This window comes from Tachysurus fulvidraco, chromosome 11 (genome assembly GCF_022655615.1).
Source record: "Tachysurus fulvidraco isolate hzauxx_2018 chromosome 11, HZAU_PFXX_2.0, whole genome shotgun sequence".
NCBI classification, from domain to species: Eukaryota; Metazoa; Chordata; class Actinopteri; order Siluriformes; family Bagridae; genus Tachysurus; species Tachysurus fulvidraco.
The window spans coordinates 18,648,762-18,670,784 of NC_062528.1; the positions used below are offsets into that span (position 1 = coordinate 18,648,762).

At 39.9% G+C, this 22,023-nt stretch overlaps 1 protein-coding gene across 1 annotated transcript in view; it reads left to right on the top strand.

Annotated features, from left to right (window-relative positions):
* Window positions 1-22,023, top strand: part of dchs1a (dachsous cadherin-related 1a) — a 124,619-nt gene that overhangs the window by 92,650 nt on the left and 9,946 nt on the right. The window contains exons 4-15 of the mRNA XM_047820807.1: window positions 3,020-3,208; window positions 4,700-4,931; window positions 5,188-5,424; window positions 5,853-6,887; window positions 9,233-9,408; window positions 10,399-10,495; window positions 11,402-11,559; window positions 15,131-15,980; window positions 17,490-17,729; window positions 18,733-18,858; window positions 19,085-19,294; window positions 20,676-21,542. Of these exons, the coding sequence (XP_047676763.1) occupies window positions 3,020-3,208; window positions 4,700-4,931; window positions 5,188-5,424; window positions 5,853-6,887; window positions 9,233-9,408; window positions 10,399-10,495; window positions 11,402-11,559; window positions 15,131-15,980; window positions 17,490-17,729; window positions 18,733-18,858; window positions 19,085-19,294; window positions 20,676-21,542 (4,417 nt within the window). The remainder of the gene's footprint in view (window positions 1-3,019; window positions 3,209-4,699; window positions 4,932-5,187; window positions 5,425-5,852; window positions 6,888-9,232; window positions 9,409-10,398; window positions 10,496-11,401; window positions 11,560-15,130; window positions 15,981-17,489; window positions 17,730-18,732; window positions 18,859-19,084; window positions 19,295-20,675; window positions 21,543-22,023) is intronic.

The window sequence follows — 22,023 nt, forward strand, 5'->3', positions numbered from 1 at the left end:
TGATGTTATATGGGCCAATTTTACTGGAGCCAGCTTAGTAATGGCCATCAGACGTTTCTCACAGCATGCATTCAGATTCTGGTTGGTTTGGATGCAGAATGGCACAATTTCATTGAATTTGCTTTTCTAATTGGCTTGTTTAGAGGCTTTTCTGCATGAAGCAGTAAACCAGTGATGCAATGTCACTTGGCAGCTGGACTTTCAACCCAAAACAGTGATTAGAACTGTCAGATACACACTTAGAGACTCTTGGAAGTTCGCCTGATATAAAAATACTTAATATTTTCCTCTAAGCAATCAACAAAATCTTGGCGCTCTGAAATGTATTTGAGAGTCCTGAGGAACACCACTGTGCACCACTGATCCTTCAGTGCCAATGCATTTGTACAGGCTTTAGACTCTCCATTCTTTCACTCCTCAGTTTTAAGGCATTGGTTTGTAGCTTTCAGTGAGGAAAGAGATACGGTGCGTGAACCACAGAACTGGGACCGTTATCCTTGTCTCCATCCAGTTCTTTCTAAGATAACGTAGCCCCCAGCCGGTTTCTGCCGTCACCTATTTAGTGGAGTTCTCATTGGGTCTCACATTTAGCAGGGATCCAGTATTAGCACTCTCTTAATTTTTTACCCACACAATGAGTGGGATCGAGTGACCATGTAGCCAGACTTATTTAGTAAAACATTTCGTGTTGGTACAAGGTTATTATAAGAAGTCATGCTTTCTGTGTGAAATATATCGTATGTGCTTGTAGACATATCAGCTGGATATATGGATTTAGGTAAGCATTCAGGAAAGTAGACGTGAGAAAAGTTTCTGGTTTATTTGACCCACTTACGAATGAGACACTGTTGAACTTCTGAACCGGCCAACAGATGTCTGCACTTTATGAAAGGTCCGTTTGCATTTGCAAGCATAATAACAGACACATGTATTTAGCTTTTTGTTGAGCCAAATACAAGTAAGTACAAGGTACTCAAGTTAAAGTTAGAATTCTGGTTTGTTCCATTCCATCTACTACACTAAAGGTGTTTTTTTTATTATTATTATTTGTTTGTTTGTTTGTTTGTTTGTATGTTCATTTGAAAAGATTTTGAGGTATGGAAGCATAGTTGGTATCACGGATGCCTTGTAGCTTCAGGGTACCGTGTTTGATCCTGAGCTTAGATAACAGTCTGTTCTGAGTTACACACTTTCTTGCTGTGTCTGAAAGGTTGTCCTTGGGGTTCTCCAGTGTCCTCCCACCTCCCAAAACATGGCAGTATGAAGATTAGCTATTCTAGAGTCTTCCTAGGTGTGAGTGTGTGTGGATGTGTGTGCATTCAGAGTGTATTCCTGCTTCATGCCTAATGTTCCTAGCATAGTCATTATTGACAGATTTACTATGATGAATAGATCCACAATGATAAACAGATCCACAGATCCACCCTGATCGACAGAATCCACTACGATCAGTAGATCCATGGATCCACCATGACTTTGACTAGGATAAAGTGATTTCTGAAGATGAATGAGTATCCAGGTTTGTGTGTGTGAGTGAACTCTAAATGCCCTTTCAGTATCCAGTAGCAGTCAACTTTATCAAGGCCATTTTACCACACACTTAAGCCTGCCCTTGAAATGGTGTCCTCCACTTCATTCCCATTTTTCAGGAACCACTATATTGAACACGTAGATGCCGTTTCGCAATAGTGCAGGAGCGAAATGTACAATTTTAGCTTTCAGTCCTGAGTGCCTTTTAATCCTTCATCCTCAGTAACCTAATAATGCTTTACATTATCGTTCCATAGAATCATAAATAGTTGATATGCACGTCACATGTGAGCCAACTTTCTGCCTCCTAAGTAAAAGAAACATGTCAGTCCTGCCACAGTTCAAATGAAATTGAACCACTTGTGTTTCTCTCCTTGCATATCTTGTGTCAAGTAGTTGAAGTAGTCTCCAATCAGGCCAGCAACCAGAAGGAAATGTTTATCTTTGAATGCTGTGCAGGAGCTCGTATTCTCTGCTAGATAGAGACCCCGCGTGGAGTGCGTTGTCTTTGTGCTTTCTTTAGTCAAGCCAAGTCTTCATGGAAAATCGCTTTGTCCATGAGGCACATCCTCAGTCGAATGCTTTGCTGCCTCAGGTTGGAACCATCATCGTGCTTATGACTGCTATCATGCCGGCGTAGGCGGCTTAGCATGTGGTAAAGCGGTGTTTATTAATATAGCACCCCCTGTTAGATTGTAAAATATCTGAAGGAGCTTCAGGACCTGTGATTTTAAAAGGAGGAACATCCCAGCTGTGTGAGCTCATCTTCCTGCATTTCTGTGCTTTGTTCTTTAGCTTATGGGCATGTGATCTAAATATATCGGGTACATGTGGGTTATAATCTAATAGCCTTAAGCCTGAAGATGACTAAGTACATTAAGCTGCAGAAATTCTAATTGCATCTGAATGTTCGTCTAAATCTGACAAATCTATTTCAATTTGTAGGTTTTGTCATTTTTGTGCAAATATGAATGTTTATATAATTCGGGTATGCGATGAGCTTCAGTCTTACAGAATTTCTTAGAAAACTTACTTCTTAGAAAGAGGTATAGCTGTTGTGTTTGCTATAAGTAGAATGAAGATAAAGAGCGAAAAGTCGTTTTTCGATAAAGCCGTTTTTAAGTTTATTTCAAATCGAAACCCAACTAAAATGTCTCTTCAGGCCTTGCATCCATCCCTCTTACTCTGGAAGGATTTCTAACTTGTGTTTCATGTCTGTGAAAGCCATTATATTCTCTTTGCTTAGCATGTATGGCTGTGTGTATTTAGATAGAGCATGTTGAAGAGAGATGAATGCCTAGTGTAGTTGCTTTATGATGAAACTGTAATAATGTTGGACCTGTTTCAAAAATGTCTCCATAAATGTCCCTACTTTGCACTAATATGTATATATGTATGATAGATTTAGGTCATTTTAAATACATTCATTTTATTATTTAGATTCAATAATGTCATTGGGATGAGTTTATTGAGTCTTTGCTTTCTGTAGGTAAAAGCCAGGGATGCTGATGGTGGCTCATTTGGCTCTGTGTTCTATTCCCTTGGCTCTGGACCTGGCAGCATAGCCCCCCCTCAATTCACCATTAACAAGGAAAGTGGACAAATCTGCACTAGTGCAAGTCTGGACCGCGACCAGGGCCCTGCCAGCTACGACTTTGCCGTCACAGCCGTGGACGGGGTACGTCAGTTCGACGTCAACATCAAATGTGTAGTTATATGCCACAACACTATTTAATGTTGTAGCAAAACTTTAACATTTTACAGTCTTTTAAATCTGTGTTGTGTAATTCCTTAAATTACATCTTTTTTTAAAATTACATCGAGTTAGCTTAGGAAAGGTTAAATTAATAAACGTTTACTGTTTGCTAGCCACAGTGACATCTGCTACACATAGTACTGTGTACAAAACTCTCTGTTTTCTACTCGTTAGAGCAACAAAATGTCGATAAATAACCACAATCTTCAGTCCTTACACTAGCCAGCTAGCTAACAAGCGCTTACATTCAGTAATTACATTCATAAATATTTAGACTTCTCACTGCTAACTAGGTTGTAACCAGAATGTTTTCAAAGTAAAATTTTCACATGTTGAGTGTCAAACAGTGAGAACTGGGAACAATATACTACCAATCATGCACATGTGCACAATTCAAGCATTTTCTTAGCAATCTAGCTAACATTAGTTAACTCACTAACTACAGTAGCTAACAACCGAATAGGGTTCATGAGAGGTCATTTTGATAATCCTCAATACTAGCTAGCTGGATAATTTATGTTAATTAGGATTTCTGAGAAAACGTTACCTTTAAGCCTGCTATAATGATTTGGTTTAGAAAGAAATTTTAGAGATTAAAGACACTCCCTTTTGGTCCGAATCAAAGACAAACCCACCAATCCTGGTCATGGAGGCTTGAAATTTTGTTCTACTGTATACAGTATACAGTAGATGTATGAGATGACGCGTTAGCTTCCAGTCTCCCAAATTGGTGTCTGTCCTGTCATGAGGAAGGAACAAGATAATTGCTTGGGAAGCGATCGTGTCTAAATTGGGAGAATTTGCGTAAAAATAAATTGTCATGACTTGATGTTAATCCCTGCAGAAGCTGTGCACCAGAGCTTCTTTGCCTCGATAAGCCTTTGAAGAATGTCTTAAGAATATTTTGCATTCATGTCGGCAAGGGGGAAAAAAACACAAAAGGGAAACTTGGAATGGCTCTCATGGTAATGCTTTAAGAGTTGCACAGCATCTTGTGCCATGGCAGCCTAAATAGCACTTAAAATCATTGTGCAGCAATGAAAGGAAATTGCAGCAGACATGTTAAAGCAATCTCAGAGAGCGGAGCCTTTAAGAGCTGTAATATTTAATAAGTTGGAGACGTGCCTCGCTTTCTTCCTAGCTTAAAAGAAGAAGGCTTTGCGGTATTCACTATTCACACAACAGTAGTCATGTTATCCTGACAGATGGGAATACTCTCTGGAGAAATGATCAATTTATCTTTACCTTTAAAACATCTATGCCTTCTGGAAACATCAAACTCTGTTAGAACATCAGCCCAAAGCTTTTTTTTTAATCGGATTTAAAATGTCTTGTTATACTGATTCTGGCAAGGGTCAGCAGTAGATTTCATGAGCTGAACAATTAAAGATCGTGCTGATTTTATTCTCTCAGGGTGGCCTGAGCTCTGTTGCCTATGTTCACGTTGACCTGGTGGACATTAACGACAACTGGCCAACCTTTTACCCCTTGCATTATGCTGTGAGTCTAAGTACTCAGAGTAGTCCTGGCACGTCTGTCATCCGGGTCACAGCCCATGACCCTGACGCAGGAGAGAATGGACGGGTGACGTACCGTACGGCCCCCGGTGGAAGCTCGCCCTTCTTCACACTGAATAAAGACTCCGGTGAGCTGAGTAACATTCAGCTTTAATCTTACATAACATATGAATATATATATATATATATATATATATATATATATATATATATATATATATATATATATATATATATATATATATATAATGTATATTTAATTTTTTATTTTTTTTTTAAATAAGAAAGGCAAAAATAAATTCTTTTTTTTAAAGGTCTCCTTTGTCTGAAGGCTGACTTATAGGTTACTGGAACTTGTGCTAATTGAGCTGTTTCATTTTTTAGGAGTGATATCACTATCACGCTCTCTGCATGGGAAGGCAAATACAGTCATCGCCATGGTGGTCTCAGCTCAGGACGGGGGTGGCCTCACAGCTCCAGTAAATGCCAAGGTCAACATCAGCATCGTGGCTGGTCTGGTGGCACCTCCCGTGTTTGAGCAGGCTCAATACTACTTCACAGTATCTGAAGATGCCCTGCGTGGGACCCAAGTGGGCACTGTGCGTGCCAGCACCAAGAACGGTGAGTGAGCTAAAGAAACTGTTTACTCTGTAGCTCCATGAGAAGGCATAGCAAAACTAGTGCTCACACGTGATATAACACTAGAAGCCATACCCAGATTCATCAGTCCCTTTGGACAACGTGACTGAACGTGATGAAAGGCGGTGTTCATTTTTTTCCCTGCTCTCAACACCACTTGTACAAATAGGCGCTGGGCCATTGTACACACCTCATTTAGAATCGACATTAATCATAAATTCCATTTTACCACTTAAGTTTTTTAACAATTTTCCTTGGACGTTTAGAGTATTCCATCATGGTTTCCCATGATGACAAAATAACTAGGTTTTAGAGTTTATGTGCTGAACATATTTGTAGACTGATCAGGCTCTGGTTCTTGTATTCTCATTTGCTTTCTCAGTCATCCTGCTTTATTTCACTCTTTATAGGGATCTCAAAGGACATTTCCTACACCATCTGCTCAGGTGACCCTACTGGGTATTTCACAGTGGATCCTGAGACAGGAATTTTGAGAACGAGTCTGCCTTTAGACCATGAGCTCCAGCCCATTGTGGAGCTTGATGTTCAGGCACAAAGTGGGAACCCGCCAGCTTTTGGTCAAACCCGTGTCCATATCACAGTGGTAGATGTCAATGACAACGCTCCCACCTTCATCCCATCAGCATCTGAATCTTTGATTCTTCTTGATGATACAAGAATGGGAACAGTGGTGTACAAGATTCAGGCTGTGGATCTTGACTCTGGATCTAATGGAGATTTAACTTTCGATCTTCACTCCAGTGGTGCTCAGAGAACCTTCAATGTGGACCGTAGCAGTGGAGAAATTCGTCTGATTGGAAGTTTGTCATATGATACGGTGGCACGCTATGATTTGCAGGTTCTTGCCAAAGACATGGGGGCACCACAGCTCAGTGCCACTTTCACCCTGGTGGTGCATGTGCAGGCTGAGAACAGCCAAGGGCCTGTTTTTGACACCCTTAGCTACCGAGTAGAGTTGAAGGAAGGTACCGCACTCAACACCCGTTTTCTCCAGGTGCGTGCTCTCAATAGAGATGGTGGGGTTGCTTCCGGATCGGGCACTACAGTCCCTCTGGCTTACCACCTTCAACCAGATGGAGATGCAGCAGGCTTTGGCATTGTTTCAGACAGTGGCTGGCTGTTTGTAAAGAGCGCCCTGGACCGTGAAGTTAAGGAGGTGTACCTTCTCACAGTGCTTGCCACATCTGGGCATGGGCAGTTGAAAAAGACGGGTAGTGCCACAGTGCGTATTTCAGTGACAGATGAAAATGACAACTCACCACGCTTTACCCAGGAGAGAGCTTTCCTGGCTGTTAGAGAGAACCTGCCAATTGGATCGGGCTTTGGCCGGGTGCCTGCTACAGATCGAGATGCCGGGCTCAACAGCCGCCTCATCTACCGGCTCCTGTACCCAGATCGTCACTTTCAGATCAACTCACACACAGGTGATCGTCACCATAAATTACATTTTAAAAGTGTATTTTTTTTTATTTAACACATTCTACTAATGCTGGAATCTTGGATCAATCTGATAACAGCATAATTTACTCTTGCACTAATAGCAGCATTTGATACTATCTGTTATTATGAGATAAAACTAATGAACAACTGTATTTCAAAATTAATGGTTGCAGTTAAAGCGAATCAGACTATGTCAAATGAAAATAAGCTGGAATTTCAGATGGAATACGTGCACTCATTTGCATGCAATGCACTTATTTGCCCTGTTAAATATACTGTTTACATCTTAAACATAAAAATTTACATTTACAGCATTTGGCAGACGCCCTTATCCAGAGCGACGTACATAAGTGCTTAAATCTCTAACATTGAATACATTAATGCTTGATCACTAGGTTATATACTTAAGATACCATGAGTTTAAAACATTTGTTCAAAGTTACAATGAAAAAGTGTCAAAAGGTTGGTTTTTTTTTTTTGTTTTGTTTTTTTAAATGCTAGTCGAAGTGTTTCCTGAATAAGTAGGTCTTCAACCCTAAAAATCTTGCTAGTGACACACAGCTAATATACTGTAACGTTTTGCTTGGTGCCCTAATTGCTTAAAATGGATTACTTATTTTGATATCACTATTGACAAAGACTAAAAAAAATGTACTTAGGCTAAAATGAATAGCATTAATGCATCAGGAGAAGAATGTCTTTGTATCCGGAATATTCTGCCAGCTAAACATCGATCCGCTCTATACACGCTATAACTTTACTTCTAGTTTTGATTTTTTTTTCTTTTAACTTTTAATTACAAAGACTATCCAGTCATTTTCTGGTTTCATTCTGTGCTATAAACCTTTTAGTAATTACATTACAATTTGAAATGTGATAAATAACCCTCAGCCTACATTGCTGTGGGTTTTTAAGTGCTCTGTGATTATAGAAGAAAAGGATAAATCATTAGAGTGTGATAAATGACGCTCAGCCTGTTTGACTTCACACTTTCACTCCGAGCAGAAGGCAGAGGAATCTCCAACAGCTCCTAGTTTAGGATTCTGTCACCGTTGGTACAGAGGGGAATTACAGGAACAGCTGGGAAGAGCCATCTGTGGCATCAAAACCTTCTGTCACTCATGCTTCTCCTCTAGCCTCTGCTCTCTGTAGTCAGATTATTCATACAACCTCTCTGCCAGTCTCAATCTCTTTTTCTTTCTCTCAGGTGGTTTCTTTTTATCTGCCTCTCGTCTCATGCGTATGCATGTGTGTTCCTCAATATTTCTTTGATTTGAAGCAAATTTTCAATAAATATTGTCTGACTTCATTAAATACTGGAATAGTACAAATAGTACATATTAATTAAAGGTGGGGTGCACGATCTCTGAAAGCCAATGTTGACATTTGAAATCACCTAAACAAAAACCTTAACCCAAATGGGTGTCACCCCTGTTTTGATAGCTCCGCCCCACACAACCCAGGCAACTATTATGGCGGAACCTGCTGGGGCAGCCGGCCGAGGGGATGTTTTTATCAATAAATGAACTCGATGAGTAATACTATGGTAATCCAGGTCAAATGTGTTTTTGTAGTACTGTGTGTTGCTTTCTGCTAATGTCACACATGCGCACCGAACACTCTCTCCCCTGCGTATTGAGAAGACACGCCCCTTTCTGCTAATTGGCTACTGTACATGTTTGTTTTGTTAGTCGGCCCGACTCAGTTTTCTGAAGCATTTTTCAAACATCGTGCACCTCACCTTTAATCGGTTATTGAATTAAATGACTATTTATTTTTTTAAAAACAAAACACACTCCACAACACACAGCCATAGCGACACACAGCTATGTATCCGTTTATTACTAAATAATGGTCACTTAAGGTAATGCTTTCGCAGTTGTATGACTGTTGCATAACTGGCCAGCGCCTGAGGCTTGATTTACAAATGTATACAAATTGATGCAAGGAATAATTAATGATGGGGTGCTGTAATGTGTCCTGATCAAAAAAAAAAAAGTTGTCTTCACATCGTGTTTGGTTTTGTTTCTTGAAGTTAATTAGCCAAAAGAACAAATAAACACACAGCTTGTTGTGTTACAAAGTAAACGTGAAGCAGAAAATAGTTTTTGTAGATTGTTTGACTTTCCGATTTTTGTGTAAGATACTATAAAAACAATAAGGTCTTTTTTGAAGTGTGTTATATTGAGATAACTGTTAAAATAGATGGTATTTTATACACTTGGGAGACTATTAAACAGTTCGAGTATTGCACGGGCTTCTGATATATGTCGATATACTGTGTCTCACTGTGCATTTATTTACCTGTTGATATCACATTGATGTGCAGGTGAGATCAGCACAAGGTTAGCGCTGGATCGAGAACACCAGTCCAGCTACCAGTTAGTGGTGGTGGTACAGGATAGTGGAACTCCCCCTCGCAGTGCCACTGGGACAGCCTTCATCACAGTGCTGGATGAAAATGACAATGCTCCCTTCTTCACACGCAGAGATCTACTCATGCAGGTACAAGGAGTCTGGTGTAAAGTTACAGTGATGACATGACTGTGTTGTTTGGTGTATAAAGAAAGATATTTGGGTAATAAAGCACATGTTTTGTAGTAGTTATACACTTGAGAAAGTGAATGCGATACATTCAGATTATATAAAATGTTGTGCAAATTATTTTTCAGTTACAAAATTCACATGCATCTAAATGATCATCAGATAGTATTTTATGCTATATCCTAAAAGATGTCTGTGACAACGCAAGTCACAAATTAAATTGATCAACCTAAAACATCAATAGTACAAAATGTACAGTTAGGTGAATAAATATTTTTTTTATAAGGTTTCTGGACTTTCTACAATCTTGTCATAAAAGCTGTTCCATTATTTTTGGTCCACAAATTTGATTGTTTGAGCCACATACCAAGAGTGTGTATATATCCTATAACCGCATTGGAACATATTACCGTGTTTATCACTTTGTTCGTCTTTGTTCGCCACATCGAAAACCACTTTTCGTTTCGAAGCAGTCATTGCAGCAGACATAACAAACAACAGATGTACCATGAATCTAATCTTTGACATAAATTAAAGTGAATGTATGAATCGATATAAGCCAGTGAGGTCATTTAGTGTTCTTTGTGATAAATTTTCGATCATTTGGTGTCTAAAATATCAGTTACTAATATTAACCGATGTGGCTATATGTGTGCTACTGTATGGCACTTAGACCGTAGCTTCATGCTTACAACCACTCGTAGCCATGCGATATTCAGTATAACCGCAGTCTTGCTTGTGCAATATAACATTAATGAACTTCTAGGTAAATTTATTTATAGAAATTGTACATTTATAGATAGATTGTTCATAATGGTTCATAATGGTTTATGTAAAATAAGTAACATCATCATGTTATGTGACTGTTAATGACAGAAGGTACTATATAACTTATGTATATATATATATATATATATATACTTATGTGTGTATGTCTGTGTCTGTGTGTAGGTTTTGGAAGGAAAGCCATCAGGGGTTTTACTGGGCACCATCACTGCCAAAGACCCAGATGAGGGAGAAAATGGCACCGTTTTCTACTCGTTGTCAGGTGAAAAAGTCATTCTGGCTTTAATCTGGACCACAGTGTCACATAAAATATACTCATATATATAAAAATTGCTTTCCCGCTCTTCACATATAGAGTCCGTATTAAGCCTTTTGTATGCAGCAGCATGGAAGCTTGGCTATTCCAACGAGATCTCATTAACAGTTTAAACTGTATGGCCAAAAGTTTATTGAGCTCTGAACGTCCAGCTCTTATTTGCTTATTGTACATCCCAGTCTAGATTTAGAGCACTTTTGCTGTTAGAATACGCTCCACTCTTCTCTTCTAGGAAAGGAAGGTTTTTTACTAGATTTCACTGTGGGGATTTGTGTTCATTCAGCTGCAAGAGTATTAGTGAGATCAGACTGATGTTGGGATGTTGAGGAGGTCTGGGGTGCAGTCAGTATTCCGGTTCATCTCAAAGGTGTTATTGTTATGCCTCTTAGCTCCATTGAAGGGAAATTGTAATATTACAGCATACACACTTATCCTATACAGTTGTGTGCTTATAAGTTTCAAGCAACAGATTGGAGAAGAACTACATTTTGGTGTGATGGTCCGTCGTCCACAAACTTTTGGCCATATAGTGTGTCTAATCGAGTTTCTCTCTTATACATTACTATCTAAGCTGACATCTTATTTTGAATATATTTACCCTGCCTTCTGTATATTGGATTTGAAATCCCATATGGAGTCCACATTGCGTCTGGCGTAAGAAACGACATGAACGTTATTCAAACAGATATATCGGCAGTCCATGTGTGTTTGTTCTCCGATTTACAACATACAAATACACATAAAATGGTTTTATTGTAAATAACCAAACAAGAATAATTCAATGCAATAAAATCTTTTTTGCAAAGATTCAAGATATTCTTTCTGTACTGTATCTCATATTATTCTGAGCAGGTCTCAGGGCTGAGCGCTTCTCTCTGCACCCCATCACCGGAGAGCTGCATTCATCCTCCCCTCTTAGCCATGCTGAGAGGCCAGAATATACCTTCAGCGTCATGGCCACAGATCGCGGCTCACCTCCTCGCAGCGCCACAGCTACTCTGAGAATACAGGTAATCTCCACAACAGACTGTTTTACTCAGACGTCTCAGTAAAACCAAGATAGAGCATTTTCATGGTCACTACCCCATTGTAATTTTGTTATTTAAGTGCTAGAACCACCACACAACCTAAAATGCATTTGTAAGTATAGTATACTCACTTATTATGTTGGCTTTGTAGAAGCCAACATTCTGTTTTCCTATTTCAGCGTAGACAAAAATGTATAAAATTTAATGCGGCCTAGAGCTTTCGAGTCACATGCACCAAATTCGGATATGTTGTAAACCCTGGTCTGAAGTTTGTTGCTATTACTTTTCTAAGCGATCCGAGTACCGGTACTTCCGGTACCGGGTCTCAAATTGGCCTTTTTTCCCATAGACTCCCATTATAAACTTTGGAGGTTTATAACTCGGCAAGCTTTCGAACTACTTAAACCAAACTTCGATGGCTCCTTTAGGGTGATACTCTGAACAAAGTGTAGATTGGTGTACCGACTGGCCTTTCGGTTGTGCCGCAGCCCCGCCCCCAAAACATGCAAAATCAAAAAACTTTTTACAACATGGACATGTGACATATCAAAACACTCAGAACAATGATGGGAACTTCCTCATGTGTATTCTGATGATGTCACATGATGTCACGTAAAAATAAAAAATTTGCACAACATGAACATGTGACATGTCAAAACACTCAGTGTCACAATGAGGGAAACTTCCTCAGGAGTATTCGGATGACATCACATGCTCGTCTCAACTTGCCCCCAAATGTTTTGGCACCCTATCTTTCTGTCCACTTGCCTCCAAAAGTAACACTGACCCTTATGTCTACTCACCTCCAAAAAGCACCGGCCTTTGCGAATACTTGCATCGTCAAAGCCAACGTATTTGTCGTGACGAACTTTACAAATCTAGTTCATTTATTTTATTTATTTTTTTATAAATAACAGCACGTTTTAAAGTATTCTCATGTTTCTTTCTAATGCTTTCCCAATTCCACTTCATAGTTTATTAAGAAATATCACTCCTCATTTTTTATCCATCAATTATTGCGTTTAATGTTGTGGAAAAACTACTTTCTTGTGTTATTCCTTTCTGAATTTAATCAGAAATAAATGTAGCGTATGTTATGGAGAAATCACAAAAAAACTCCAAATATCAGCATTTTTAAAAATGGCTAAATAGATGTTGCTTTACAGAAACCATCTGTTTAGGTTGCAGTTTGTTAATGAATAATTGATTGCTACAAACTGTTGTAGAAAGGACGTTATTTTTAATCCTGCTTCGCTCAAATGAGGATGACGTTCCCTTCTGAGTCTGGTTTCTTCCTCAGATCATCTCAGCTAGATTTTTCTCACCACCGTCACCTCAGGCTTGTTGGTTAGGGATAGATGTTAGAGATAAATAATAACTTAATTTTAAACTATAAACTTTAACATTTCTATTATGTTCCTATACCTATGTAAAGCTGCTTTGAGACCGTTGGTAACTGTTAAAAGCTCTATACAACTAAATTGAATTGTGCTGTATTAAATCCCATGGGGAGCACGGTGGTTTAGTGGTTATCACGTTCGCCTCACACCTCCAGGGTTGGGGGTTCGATTCCCACCTCCGCCTTGTGTGTGTGGAGTTTGCATGTTCTCCCCGTGCCTCGGGGGTTTCCTCTGGGTACTCCGGTTTCCTCCCCCAGTCCAAAGACATGCATGGTAGGTTGATTGGCATCTCTGGAAAATTGTCCGTAGTGTGTGAGTGAATGAGAGTGTGTGTGTGTGCCCTGTGATGGGTTGGCACTCCGTCCAGGGTGTATCCTGCCTCGATGCCCGATGACGCCTGAGGCACAGGCTCCCCGTGACCCGAGAAGTTTGGATAAGCAGTAGAGAATGAATGAATGAATGAATGAATGAATGAATGAATGTAGTAAATCCCGTTGAATATCCTATATTATACTATAAATGTTTGCAGCTGTACTAGTGTCTGCTTGTATAGAATATAGCGTGCTGATTAATACGATTAGAGGATCCAACAGTCCCGAAATGTAATAATCAGGAGGTGCAGTAATAAGCTCTTATTACATGCCTGCCACTTTCCTGGAATCTATTGCGAGAAAAAGACTTAAGTTTATGTCCTGAGAAAGATGTGTTTACCAGTAGCTAACTCCCGAAGGTCCCTTTTTTAATGCCAGCAGTTGTTTTCAACAGTTTGAATGATAGTGTGTGAAACTTTGGAGAGTCCTAGAGAATATTTCTCATATGCGTTGCTGTACCAGTGCCTAAGCTCTTCTCCCTCGATTTAAAACGAGTTCAGTAGCGCTTTGAACAATGAAAAAGTTCTGGGACTAAATATCCCTGAGACCGTTAATGAAGATAATGATTTACGAACGAGCTAAACTGAAACAGACTCAGCAGACAGCAGCAGTAGTAAATCTCAGCTTGGAAATGTTGGGGGGGAAAAAAGACGCTGTGCGATTTTTGAATCTTTTCATTTTCCCCATATGTGTTCCAAAACAAAGACCAAGACTGATAATTGATACGCGACCAGATTAAAGCAAGCTCCCTTGCCTGAGCCTGTAAAGTCTGGTCTCTACGATGTCATCGGTTTAAAAATTACGAGAGGAAGTGACCTCATGTTCGTGTTTTAGATAGTGAATTCATTATTAAATGTGGAATTAATTACTCCAGTGTCATATTAAATTTAAGGAGAGTTTTTGGCTGCGGGCGAATCTCGTTTGTTCTGCCGGTGTAGCGAAGGTGTCTGCGGGGAGTTGGACACGGACGCAGTCAATAGTTCATGTACTGTATGAACACCTGTGTTGCTGGCTATAGCTCGCTGTCTTACTCAAACATCTTATCCCATCTTTCTCATCTGTCCTAATAGAATGCCATAAGTAATACATTTCTGAGCAGTCCCATGTTGATTTATTCATTGTGATGAATCTTAGACCCTAACTCAAACAGGCACCACATCCTTTTCCCGTCTGTCTCGCTTGTCTGCTCATGCTCGTGTCTGCCCATCTGTCTGACCGTCTGGTCTCCCATACGTCATTCCTTGAGCCTGTGTGGCTCTGTATATACATATATATCTGTCTTGTTTTCTGTTTTATTCTCATAACTATTAAAACATGTTGCATGAACGCCGAGTGGAAAGCGTGCGGTTTTCCCATTAAGACTGCAAACCACTTGTTCTTTGAAGTTTCTCTGATTGCTTATTAGGGGCGTGTAAAAATCAGCCATTTTTAAAAGAATATGACTTATTGTGAATTTAAATGTTCTAACAATTTCCTATTATGATTATGCTTTCTTTACTCCAGTATTATTTTTCCTGGCAGTTGTAAAGCCATCTGATTAACTATGATTAACGCCAGAAGGCTTGTTTGAGCCTGTAACATGTCCAAGAAGTCTTTTTTTTTTTGATGGTGAAACATGTAGTCCACAAGATGTTAGTGGTTTGTTTTTTGTATTTTTTGCAGTTTTTAAATGGCACAAAGAACCGATTTTCACTTGTTTTTTCTTTTAAATGAAAGAGAACAAGACATTCAGTTCAAAAGACAATTAGAAATGTTATATTTGTGGTGTTTTTTTTCCTGCAGGTTCTCAGTTCTAATAAGGGGACCTCATCGTCCAACCTGGTCTCCATTTCATTGAACCCAGTAGAAGGGGCAAAGCCAGGTTCAGTCATCGGTTCTGTGCGAAATCCGGACGCTCGGTCACTCCCTGAATCGGGTCAGGTCACCTACACAATAGTGGGTGGTACCGATCAGGACGGCACCTTTGTGATAGATCGCCAAACCGGGGATGTGTATCTGGCCTGCGAGCTGGACTTTGAGCGTGCACCTCACTACACGCTTCAAATTGAAGTAGATGATTTCTCCACCACGCTTCCCAGGAGCCATTTTGTCACTTTGGAGATTGACGTGCAGGACAGTAACGATCATTCGCCCCAGTTTCCTGAAGATCCTGTCACCATTGTGATGCCTGAGAACCTGGAGCCTGGATCTTCTATCTACACTTTCCAGGCTGCTGACAAGGACGGGAGCGGCCCAAACAGTGAACTGAGCTATTCTGTTATTCAGCAGTGGCCCAGCAAACCAGACCTTCTTCTGCTGGACCCCAGCACAGGCATTCTCACCCTGAGTCAGTCTCTGGATCATGAGAACATCTCATCACTTCTCTTAGTAGTCCAAGCCACCGATTCAGCTGATGATGTGAATCAGCGACGTCACGGTAAAGTCACAGCTCGGATCTTTATAACAGACGTCAATGACAACGCCCCTGTGTTTACCTCACCGGCAGTGGTCAGCGTTATGGAAGACCAGCCGGTGGGATTTGTCCTGCTATATATTATGGCTCAGGATCCAGATCAGGGTGACAACGGTCGTGTTTCCTATCGCATACAGGATGGAAATGCTGAGGGCAAGTTCAGTGTCAACCCCAATACAGGTAAAACATTCTAAAACATCTCACCCTATTTTACACAAAACATGATGTATTAAATTATAGTCTACTGTAAATGCACTGTCTCTACCTCTTGGTGCCTCAGCTCCAGGGTCCTCAGTTTTAGTTTCTTTCTGTGTCTGTATGAGCTCCTTTTGGGTTTAAAATTGCACCCATATGTATTGAGGTGTGTGATTTTGTTCATGATTGGCATCTCAGTGTTCCAGGGAAATGTCTCAGATCCACCGTGATTTTGTCTTTTCTGCTGTATTAGGAATTGATGTGTACGAACGTAAAAAAAAAAGGCCAAGTCGATGACTCGAGTACTGTATCACTGGTACGATGTTATGATGCAGAGCAGAGAGCAGTAGACATCATGCCTCACACTGCTGGTAGCTATTTACTGCGTGTTTATTTCCAGACATACCCGACCGACTGACAGACAGAGCGGCATGTTTCTCTCCTTCAGCAGGCTTTGTTGTGAGCTCCACCAGGCATTGAACTAACAAGTCTGAAGACTGCACAAATATGGAAACAGTTCAAACATGTGCAGGAGCCTGTATACCATGTGGGATCGGACCCTGTTTGCACCACAATCCCTCTTCTTTTTCAAACATTTTTTCCAAATTATTGCATCCTCACTGTCCCTTCTCACGAACTGTATTGCCTGTACCTCAGTGTTATGTGTTTGGATTCATTTGAAGCTGGGAATTGTTTTTATTTTTTTCCCTTAAACACGAACCTTTCCCAGCATTAACCCCAGCATGCTCGTGAAGGCAGACTCTTTTCTCTGAGACGGATCATCACAGAGTCAAAGAGGCTGTATCTATTTGAACTTGTAATTCTAACCAGATTAATGGCTCAGGGGAATCTTAGCTGACTGTTAGCAAGAGACTTACTAGAAATAAGAACCAGAATCAAAACAGCCTCCGGTGACGCTGATCGCTGCTGAACGGGTGTGGTGGGTTGTGCAAAAGCGTGAAATAGAGATCAGATCAATGGCTGTTCGTGCTATGCTGGCATCCCAGGCGAGGGCAGACCTAATTTCATCGGGGCACGGCAGGCAGAGCCGTTGCGTGTCTCGAGCTTGTGTTTGTTCTTTCCCTCCTAACACTGAAATGTTGACTGTGGAAAAAACTCATAAACTGCGGCTTGTTACAGAGGCAAAATAATTCGCATTCAGGTACGGTAAGACGGCTCAGTGTGGGGAGATGTTTTTTTCTCTTTCTTCTCCTTCTTGTCTAGCCATCTTTGAGTTCTCATCTCATTTGTAAACCGCAGAGAGGCGTTGGCTCACCATGGGTGCTCTTAACTTTACGAATGTGGCAGGGAGCATCGCATGCAAGCAGCTAACTACATGCGGGAACATGAAAATAGGGATCAACATTAAGCTGCGCGTTAAACTAGGAGAAAAACAATGTTATCGTATAATGATTGCGAAAGAAATCTTATTAAGGTAGTTACATAAGCTGTCGTGCATTGAGAAACTCTCAGCATGCATCTGCTCTCCCTCAGGGTCTCTCTCTATCTTGAAGCTCATTAACCGTGAGGAGCAAGCTCAGTTTAATCTGACCTTAGTAGCTGAGGATCATGGTGTCCCCCGGCTGTCCAGTACTCAGCAGTTGACGGTGCAGGTGATTGACGTGAACGACGAAATGCCTGTTTTTGAAGAAAGCGTATATGAGGCCTTCATCACAGAAAACCAGCCGGCAGGAGCCACCGTGTTGGTTGTCTCGGCTTCGGATTCGGACCAAGGTAAGATTTTGATAAATGAAGCTCACTGAAAAAAATGTAATTCTTTAACATCCAAGTTTATTTATTTATTTTATTATTATAGGCCATGTAGCTATGATATAGATTTATAATAAACTTCCTGATGCTTGTCCCTTGTTGATTTTAATCCACACTCTGCTCAGCTGCTGTCAATTTAACTTTCCCTGCACGTTGGAGGTTCGTCATGTTCCTGTCAAGAATGGGGCAAGCGTTTGTGTTTATTAGAGCTATTTTCCTCTTACATCTTTGTCATGCTTGCTTGAGCTACACATGTGAATACCAGAGGCTGGTTTTAATTGGTAGTAATAGATTTGGCTGAGTTAGGGCTGCATTCTCTAGGCCTTACTCAGGAGTGAATAAAACAGAAGGATTATAAACTCACTCTCTAAGAGCGATTAGGGCAGAAAACAGGTGATGCTCTGCCAAATTGTTTGCCTTTAGCACGCAACCTGGCATCTTAAAAACCAAGGGGAAGGCCAACTGCTAATACAGCAGTATAAACAACAAATAAAAAACAAATAAAAAATGATTCAGCACAGTGCTCGAGTTTAGTTGCTGCGTGACTAACGGCAATTGTGGTGTGTGCCCTGAGAGCGAGCAATGATAGATAGAGCCTAAAGAATCGGTCTGTTTGTAACACAGATTTATTAGATTATGAAAACATGTTTTTTTCCCTAACATTTGCCATTTAATTAAAAGCACTTCCTGTTTTGGTATTTTTAGCATCTTTTTTTTATTTATTTATTTTTATTCGATTTTAAAAATCTTTATTATTTCTATTTTTTTTTTTTATTAAAGTGATATATAAATAAAAATATTATTATTGTTGTTGTTGTTAATAATAATAATAACAACAACAACAATATTATTGTTATTATTATTATTACTATTATTATTATTGGTGTTATTATTATTATTATTATTATTATTATTATTATTATTATTATTATTATTATTATTATTATTATTATTATTATTATTATAGGGAGCAATGGCATAGTGACATACGGAGGACTGAGAGATGATGTTTTCATAATCCATCCAGTGACAGGTGTTATCTCAACCACCAGATCCCTAGACAGGGAAACCAAAGAGGACTACACTGTGACAGGTACTGAGAGAAAATTGCTTGTTTACGGCATTACACTGAGCAGAAAATCTGGCTCTTCTTTCACCAGTTGCCAAGCGGCCATGTAATTGCTTAATTCATGACTGAAAATGTGTTCACTTATGCCAATTTAATGTCATAACACAGCTGCTGCAGGAAACGAGCAGGAAATTCTTTCGAATGATGAAGCAAAAAAAACTCTCTTCATGTTAATCTTTGTTTTAAACAGTTTATGCCAAAGACGGCGGTTTTCCGTCGAACTTTGCCAAGGCCACAGTGCGTATCACAGTGCTGGATGAGAATGACAACAGGCCTGCTTTTGGCAGAGTGTATTATAATCTTGAAGTGCCAGAAAACCAGGAGCCGGTGACTCTGTTCACTCTGAGAGCAATCGACCTGGACTCAGGAGACAGTGGGCTCATACAGTATAAAATCACAGGTAAGAGCTTCTGAAGCCATAAACTCTGCGTTCATATGTTTGCAAGTTGTTCTTGTTTATGTTTTATGTGTCTTCCAATGTGGGATCATAAAAGTGATTATGTGGTATGTGGAATCATAAACTCAGAGTTGACAGCGGTTGTCACTAATTTTGTCGAATGGTCTAGGAAGGTTTTCAAGAAGCCACTTTTAGTATTTTGTGAAATACGGTACATTTTATTGTACTTGCATTTTATTTTAATATACAGTAAACCTGTGAACAAGTTATCCTTCACATATACCAAGAACACCTGGGGTAAACATTTACTTTGAGACAACATCATGAGATATAGAGACGTATTCTAAATGTGTCAAAAACATTTTGCCATTTTGATCATTTTCATAGATTGATTGATTGATTGATTGATTGATTGATTGATTGATTGATTGATTGACAGTACTTAAATGGTCTTTAAATACAAAGATATTTTAACCAGAAGGATAAAGTCATGGCCTAATGGTTAGAGAGTTTGACTCCTCGGCAATACCACGACTGAGGTGCCCTTGAGCAAGATGTTAGTGAGGAAAGAGTGACAAAAAAGGCAAAAACAGGTGAAGAGAAAAGCGATGGAGAAAATTAAGCAAAATTAATGTAAAGAAAACAGAAATTGTAGCAGTTAAGTCGTTAATTTTAGTGAAGTTTAGTTAAGTTCCATTTAAGTGTAAAGTAGCATTAGGAGTGTACAGTAGCGAGTAAGTGAATGAAAGTGAAAGTGTAATTCCTCCTAACTCCTCCGCCTGTTTACTCCTCTGCCTGTTTACTCCTCCCTCAACCTCCGTATGTATCTTCTGTAAAGTAAAATCAGTTTATTTTTTTTAACATTCTCTTTTATTACTGTATGTTTTTATACAATATTTGTCATTTATACAAACAGGTACTGTACATTTTTCATATTCAAAACACAAACACAACAACTGGAGTTGAATTTTGCGAGCTGGAACGGATTAATGGGATTTCAATGAAATTAAATGGGGAAAATTGCTTTGAGATACGAGCAAATTGAGATACGAGCGAGGTCACGGAACGAATTAAACTCGTATCTCGAGGTATTACTGTATATATAATAATGGATATATACTACTACTATTACAACTACTACTAATACTACTACTACTAATAATAATAATAACAATTCCACACATTTAAAACAAGTAATTATTATTTTAGTAATAGTAGCTGTATTTTCCCCTCTAGGGTTCTCATGTTCTGATCTTAAAGAAGGGGCTTCAAAAATACACAGTCTGGGCCAAAATGATAAACCAATCAAGTTAAGTTACTAATTAAATAATACTGTCCACATTGAATACCTTATGATTTGCATTGGTTTTATTTATTTCTTAAGATGGGGACCCTTTAGGTGACTTTCACTTGGACAAGAAATCTGGTACACTGTCCACATCCAGAGCTTTGGACAGAGAGAAGCAAGCCCGCTACACCCTGACTGTGGAGGCTCGAGACCAAGGCACTCCTTCCCTGAGCAACACTGCCACTTTGGACATCAGCATCCTGGACCTCAATGACAACAGTCCTGTTTTCACCAGTAGCAGCTACATGGTTGAGATTGATGAAGATGCCCCAGAAGGCACGTTTGTTCTTGAGGTGACTGCCATTGACAAGGATGAAGGCTCCAATGGCCAAGTAGTCTACTTCTTGAGTCAGGAGTCCAGGGGTATGTTTATTGTGGACCAGCACAACGGTCGTATCGTCACAGCTGCAGAACTTGACAGGGAGAAGGTTGCATCCTACAGCTTCCAGGTGTTTGCTGTGGATTCCTCTGCTAGCAATCCTCGCAATTCCTCGGCTCACGTGACTATTCAGATCCTGGATGTGAACGACAATACACCCTTTTTCATCACAGATCCACTCATCATAAATGTATCCAGCAGTAGCTTTGGTAGTCATCGCGTGCTGGCCACCATGAGAGCTGAGGACAAGGATTTCGGGGCTAATGGTTCTGTTTTCTATCGTTTTGCCAACCCTGTAAAAGGCTTCACAATTAACTCATTGACAGGAGACATTCAGCCCACTGAGAGACTTCATGGCCTTACTCAAAACCAGAGGACACTCATAGTCCAGGCCATGGACCAAGGCAGCCCTCCACAGTCCTCACTGGGAGTGGTGGTGGTCTACATCCGTGAACAGAGTTACAATGGAATCCGCTTTAGTCGCAACTCCAGAGATGTCAGCCTACAAGAAAATGCAGCCAAAGGTATGATACTGTCTAGAGTATACTTTGTGATGTAAGCTATATGGTTGTGCCAGAACTTCAGAAGTCAGTATTAAGCATCTGTTTGGACCTGTTGTTATGGATTTGGGAATGCACATGTCATATGTGCAAAAATGTTTAGGGGATGAGGTATCCTGTTGGCTAAGGTGTTGGACTACCAATCAGAAGGGTGCAAGGTCAAATCCCAGGTCCACCAAGCCTCCACTGGCTCTTTTTGACCAATGTCATTAACCCTCAGTTGCATGAGATTTAAGAAATAAAATTTAAGTCAATCTGGGAGTCTGGGAGAATGCCAGAAAAATAGATATATTATTATATATTTATATATAAATAAATAAATAAATAAATGTTCTTAAGGTAAAAGATAGGGGGCATGGTGGCTTAGTGGTTAGCATGTTCGCCTGACAGCTCCAAGGTTGGGGGTTCGATTCTCGCCTCCTCCTTGTGTGTGTGGAGTTTGCAT